The sequence below is a fragment of the Corythoichthys intestinalis genome, chromosome 19 (genome assembly GCF_030265065.1).
Source record: "Corythoichthys intestinalis isolate RoL2023-P3 chromosome 19, ASM3026506v1, whole genome shotgun sequence".
NCBI lineage: Eukaryota > Metazoa > Chordata > Actinopteri > Syngnathiformes > Syngnathidae > Corythoichthys > Corythoichthys intestinalis.
The window spans coordinates 4,366,637-4,373,541 of record NC_080413.1 but is presented as its reverse complement, the minus strand read 5'-3'; the positions used below and the strand labels follow the sequence as shown (position 1 = coordinate 4,373,541).

At 39.7% G+C, this 6,905-nt stretch overlaps 1 protein-coding gene across 1 annotated transcript; it reads left to right on the top strand.

Annotated features, from left to right (window-relative positions):
- The first annotated feature begins 2,114 nt into the window (after nt 1–2,114).
- LOC130907300 (trans-L-3-hydroxyproline dehydratase) lies at nt 2,115–6,410 on the top strand. Its single transcript, XM_057822201.1, has 6 exons — nt 2,115–2,157; nt 2,658–3,142; nt 3,219–3,388; nt 5,411–5,533; nt 5,594–5,731; nt 5,808–6,410. Exons 2-6 carry the CDS (start codon nt 2,665–2,667, stop codon nt 5,931–5,933), a joined length of 1,035 nt encoding a protein of 344 aa, XP_057678184.1. The 5' UTR covers nt 2,115–2,157; nt 2,658–2,664; the 3' UTR covers nt 5,934–6,410.
- The last annotated feature ends 495 nt before the right edge of the window (nt 6,411–6,905 follow it).

Below are 6,905 nucleotides of genomic sequence, written 5' to 3'. Positions count from 1 at the left end.
TAATGAAACGCAAACATCACAAGAAACTGGAACTCCCTTTGGAGTCAACATTGGTGCCTTACACTTTACTAACACCTCAGTGATGATTTGTTAAAGCACCCTTATTAATACAGTATATTACCATGTGTGCAGTCCAAAGATGTTATATTTTGGAGCTTTAAGCTAATTTAAAGCAACACCAGGTAACTTTTCAAACTTAATACAATATTTTCATAACATTTGTGATGACATGTTGACTGACAACTAGCTGAATGACACCTTTTTTATATCTTACGGGGGTCTGTATCGCTTTCACCGGCACTAATTAACTTTGAGGAGGGTGGCAGGAACCCTGCCATACAAAAAACATAAATGTGCTGTCGGCTTTACGGCATACATCACCTTCCCCTTTCCCCATTTATTATAAAGACGGAAGTCGATGTGAACGCTTTTGTGCAAATTCTGCAAAGATGGCAGAGCAACATAAGAGACAAAAAGTTTTGTCCGTGGTGGAATAAAAGGGAGGCTACTAGATTACTCAAGAATAAACATCGGCCTAGCTTTCACTCGTTGGCGTGACACATCAGCGCTGACGAGTTGGGGTTGGGGGTTTAGCCACAATAAGCCACACGGTTGCTAACCATCATATGCTATTGTTTAGACACAAGTGGATTCAATACCTCATTACTATTCACCCTTCACACATCCGCTAGAAACCAAAATGTCGTTTAATCCATCTGCAGGCGACCGGAAGATCAGGATTTTACGACACTGAGTGGGCGCTGACGAGTTCGGGTGGGGGTTGGGGGGGTTAGCCACACTAAGCCACACGGTTGCTAACTGTCATATGCTATTGCAGGGGTGCCCAATCCCGGTCGTCGAGAGCCCCTATCCAGCTTGTTTTCCATGTCTCCCTCCTCTAACACACCTGAATCAACTAATCAGGATCGTTATCAGAGCTTGCTGATGAGCTGGTCATTTTATTCAGGTGTGATAAAGGAGGGAGACACGGAAAACAAGCTGGATAGGGGGCTCCCAAGGACCGGGATTGGGCACTCCTGTGCTATTGCTTAGCCACAACTAGATTCTAGATCATGATTTTACAACACTGTGCGGGTGTGCGCTGGTCCTCATGGGAAGCACAGTGTTCCTTAAGGCAAAACACTACCGCTTTTGTCCAGCGGCGTCACTAAAGTGGTCCAAAACGGAAAAATTACCTAGTGTTGCTTTAAGTCTTTTATTTTTTCATCACGGTTTGATGAACGTGTATATTTTAAAATGATTTTTTAAGTTAGTTTTATCACATTTTTGTGTTATTTGAGTATTTTTCAGATGTGAGATTAATACAAAAACCAAAAAGCTTACGCTTGAGAAAAAGAAACTGACAAAGAAGGTTTTAGCAATAATCATTTTTTTCAATTGTTTTCATTAACTTTGAAAACCCCGCTCCCGGGCTGGCACTACGATAATAATGTTGCAATAAAGTGTTTCCCTGATGTACCTCATAGAAAGCTTATTAGTTGCCATATGCATGCAAACCAGAGATATGGATGTAATAAAGTGAATGCTGTTATTTTTATGATTCTAATTATTCACGAGGCAGCAATGCAGTGTAATTAATGCTCAGGTAGTTTTGAATTGTGGATTTAATTCCAATCTATTTTTTTGTGTAGTACGAGAATGGACGTCAGGAAGTAATAATAATATGCAAATCAGAGTGATTATGTACAGATTCCTGTTTTTTTTTTTTTTTTTCTGTGCGTGACAATCAATTTATTTATAAGCATGCGACCTCTCTGTTACGCCATTGTACATATTGTAGATTTGGAAAAGGCCTCGCATGTATCCAGAGCTTTCTACATGGATGTGAAAAACGGGGAGTAAAAAGCTAAACAATGATGCCTGTCCATTAACTGCTGTTCTGTCTTTTTATTTTTTAGTTGATTTAATTAAGTCAATCCTATAGTATTTATTTAATTTTAATGTGTAAAATTACAAGAAACGTCAATTACATGTATATACAAAACGTTGTATTGTGTCATACTTTTGACATTTTGTAATACCACGCTAGCGCCGCAGAGGGCAGTAAAGTTCGTTTAAAGTGACTTGGTAAGCGGCGAGGTGGAAAAAAAAAAAACAGACGAAGAAGAAAAAGCACTCCGACAAAAAGTTAAACGGGCAAGTGAACTTTAATATTTGACGTTTTTATGTTCGAATTATTGACAAAGACTCAGTTAGGCTGGTTTTGTTAGGTGTAAAAGCGTCATTTAGTGTGAAATATATGCAAAAACGAGACGTTAGAGCAAATTAACACGTTATTACGTACATTAAGTAAAGCAAGTCTTGAATGGAGATAAAGTTGGGTATTAAATAAACGTTTTTCTTAATTAACAAACCCTCCAAAACGATATTTAAAAAAAATTAAATTCTTTAATAGGTATGTTGTTCATGTTATTTTAATGTAATTACTCCTAAAACAGGTACGGTAGATATTTTTTATGGGAAATATCGCTTTGAATTTTGTATGATTCATTATTAGTCACTTTGTAGATTGTTTATGACAAAAACGAGGTTCTGCTACATTTAAGAAAAAAATATTAGTACTATAAATTATGCAAATAATAATAAGCTCTAATTGAAACGGCAGTCATAAGCTAAATGTGAGCTTTCGTCATTAGTTCAGTGATGGATGTGAAGCTACCACCGCACGAGGGCGCCACGCTGTCAGTGGTTGACATGCACACGGGCGGGGAGCCCCTCCGCATCATCGTGAGCGGATACCCAGAGGTCAAAGGCCACACGTTGTTGTCCAAGCGGCGGTACGCGAGGGAGCACCTGGACCACCTTCGGCGGACGCTGATGCTAGAGCCGCGCGGGCATTACGACATGTACGGCGCTTTGCTGACGCCTAGTGAACTTCCTGACGCCGATTTAGGCGTCCTGTTCATGCACAATGAAGGCTACAGCACCATGTGTGGCCACGCCGTTGTAGCACTGGGACGCTTCGCCGTCGATTACGGCCTGGTGAGGGCGCCGCGTTCGCCAGAGACGCCCGTCAATATTCACTGCCCGTGCGGGCTGGTGCGGGCGTTCGTGGAGTACGCCGACGGGAAGACAGGGGCGGTCAGGTTCCTCAGCGTGCCGGCGTTTGTGTTCGCGACAGGTGTGTGACGTCATTTCCGCTGGCGTCAGCTGGAAAAAAACAGTTGATTTGAACGGCTTCCTGTGTTTTCTCGCAGATGTGACGGTGGCAGTTGAAGGCTTCGGAGACGTGGTGGTGGACATAAGCTACGGTGGAGCGTTTTACGCCTTCGTGGATGTGCAACGATTCGGTTTGGACGTTAGGAAGTCCAAGACGAGAGATCTGGTAGATGCGGCGACCGCTGTCACCAAAGCTGTCAAATTGCAGGTACGCTTGATGTAGAAATTATGGTAATTTGTCATTTAAATTTTTTATAAAATTTTAAAGTAATAGAAATGAAAGGAGAACATTGACATTTTTGGGTTATTTTTTCCACAAAAAAAAAATTACAATTAAAATTTTGAAAAAAAACGTTTTTTTTTTTAATCAAAAAAAGGTTAACAATAACAAAATAATTCTTACTACAGTGTTGCTAGAAAAAAATTGTTAAGAGTATTTACTTCATTTTTCACTAGACAATAAATTTAAAAAAATAAAAATAGAACATTTGATTGTGTTTCTTTTTTTCTTTATATATATATAAAAAAATAAAATTAAAAAAATACTGCTTTTTATAAAGCCCCTAAAGGGACATCGACAGAAATAAAATTTTAGCAATCCGGTGCGAAACAGAAACAATCTGGTAAACATTAGAATTATATAGCATTTAAACTAGTGGACTTTTGCTATGCAAGTTAGCCAATTGCAAAAATGCAACAATTGGCTAACTTGCATCTCAAAAGTTCGCTAGCGTAAATGCTATATAATGCTAATGTTTTGCAGATTGTTTCTAGTGCGCACCAGCAACTATCTGGTAAACATTAGCATCATATAGCATTTAAGCCAGCACACTTTTGCTATCCAAGTTAGCCAATTGTTGTAAACATCAGCATTATGTAGCATTTAGACTAGTGCAGTTTTGCTATGCAAGTTAGCAAATTGCAACAATGCAACTATTGGCTAACTTGCGTCGCAAAAGTCAGCTACCGTAAATACTATTTAATGCTAATGTTTAGCAGATTGTTTCTAGTGCGCACCAGAAACCATCTGGTAAACATTAGCATTATATAGCATTTAAGCGAGCGGACGTTTGCGATGCAAATGAGCAAATTGTTGTAAACATTAGCATTATGTTGCATTTAAGCTAACTGAGTATTTTTAAAGTAAATAAAAAGCTTTCAGAATATAAAGAGAAAACTGTGACTTTTAAGATTATAAATTATTATTTTTTTATTTAAATATAAAAAAGCAATTTTTTTCTTTTTGTTTATATTAAAGACAATAAAAGTTTTTATAGAAATTAACGGAATTTTTTTAACCACTTTTTAATCATAAAAGAAAATACTGTTTTAATTCCGTTTTTATTTTTTTAAATCAAAACATTACAAATATAAAAATACTTGTTTTAACCATTTTTTAGAAAATGAATTAATTATTTTTCAAGAGTTAAAGCAACACTTGGTAACGTTTCAGTTTTGGTTAATTTTGGCCACGCCGGTGGACAAACGTGGTAGTGTTTTGCATTAAGGAAGACCGTTTCCGATGAGGACCGTGTCGTAAAATCATCAGTCAATCAAAAAGCAATCTCCTGGTCGTCGGCAAATGGATTAAATAACATTTCAGTTCCCAGCGGCTGTGTGTAAGATGAATAGTGATAAGGTAATAAATCCAGTTTTGGCCCAACAATAGCATATGACGCTTAGCGACCGTGTGGCTAATCCACCCGCACCACCCCACCTGAACTCGTCAGAGCTGACGACTTCGGTTAAGGTTGGAGGCATCACGCCAGCAAGTGAAAGACGAGCTGGAATGGGGAAAAGGGGTAGTGGCGTATGCCGTAAAGCAGTCAGCACATTTGTAGTTTTTTTTTTTGTGTGTGGCAGGGTTCCTGCCACCCTCCTCAAAGTTAATTAATGATGGTGAAAGCGATACAGACCCTTTTCAAGATATAGAAGAGTTGTCATTCAACTAGTTGTCAGTCGACATATCACAAATGTTATGACAATATTTTATAAAGGTTGAAAAGTTACCTAGTGTTGCTTTAACTAAATAGTTTTGCCTTTCTAGTTTTTTTTAATGATAAAATATAAATGATAATAGAATATTTTCTACAAAGAGGCTAAAATAAAGAGGATTTCGACAATTTTTAGCTTGACAATGTCTCTTAAACAATGATCTATCCATCAATTATAAGTACTAACGAGTACGCAAACCCCGATGTCATTCATTAAAAGCAACTGTACCTCTAAGGTAAAGCTGCGTCACCCTGTGAGTGACGACCTGGCCTTCCTGTACGGAACCATCCTCACCGACGGCAAAGAGCAATTCTCCTCAGACGCTACCGCTAACGTCTGCGTGTTCGCCGAAGCCCAGGTCGCCTCGAATATTTAGCGTCACGCTTGTTCAGACTTTAACGTGAAATGAAACTTACAGGTGGACCGCAGCCCGACAGGATCCGGCGTGACGGCGCGAGTGGCCCTCCAGTACCACAAAGGGCAGATCCACTTGAACCAGTCCAGGACGTTCGAGAGCGGCGCCACAGGGTCAAAGTTTACCGGGAAAGCTGTGGAGGTATCGGCTTTGTGTATATTATCGGCTGCGTCTATGGAAGAGATCGACTTAAAAGTTTGTTTTCTTACCTTTTAAGGAGACCACTTGCGGAGAGTTTAAAGCGGTAGTGGTGGAGGTGGCCGGCAGAGCTTTTTACACGGGAGCGTCCTGTTTTGTGCAGGAGACGGAGGACCAGCTGAAAGACGGATTTCTGCTCAAGTGAGCCACACTTGCCAGTTAGCGCCGTTCATTTTTTAAACCAGAGTATTACATTTTAACATTCACTTTGGATCTTACTCGTTGATCCAAGTTTATACGTGTATTCATCCTACAGAGATGATTGTCTTGCCAAAGTTTTACACACAAATACGGACAATTATGCAACAACGGTTGTACATGATGTTAATATGGAGGTAAGTTAGGAAGTTTACATGTAGAATGTGGAACTGACATGGAAAGGTTGTTGCAGAAATTGCACTGTAAATGTATCGTTTGAAAATGAATATGGTAGTACTCTTATTGGCCACTAGTTAATGCTAAAACAATACTTAACTAGGCCTGCAAGCAGGACTGAACGGGCCCTCGCAATCTAGCGCAACTCGGACGTCACGCAACTCGGACTGTGTGCAGGTCAGGGTGTTGGCAGATGCTCCTCTCTAATCATCTCATTAGAACATAACATGCTCGAAAGTCGCCTATTTACATTCCCACACCCAAGAGATAAAAACCCCTATTGGAGAGAGTACTACAAAAAAGGAGCCACTACTGAGCTGTGCAGCCAAGCCCTTATTCAAAACCAAAATTAATCTTCTAACTGGGCCAATTCGACGAAGTGTGCCAAATATTGTGGCTATATAAGCTGCCTGAGTCTTTGAAAAAAAATATTTCCTTTAAATGGCGAATAAAGGGTCGTCACGGCAACAGACAGAGACACGTGGACATGGGCTGTAAATAAGTATTACAATAGGTCTTCAAATTACAATGACCAACCTGAAAAGAACTGGACATGTATTGGAAAAACGAGTGACTTTCTATTGCCACTAGTTGGCGCTGTAGGGTTGATGCAAATGATCTCTACAAGGCCCTTCAGGGTATGACTCTCAACAAGCACGGGAAGTTTGGCGCAGATATGTTGTATATCTGCCGAGTTATGACTGTTCAAAGTTTTTGGAGAGAAAAATTGTTGACAGTCATT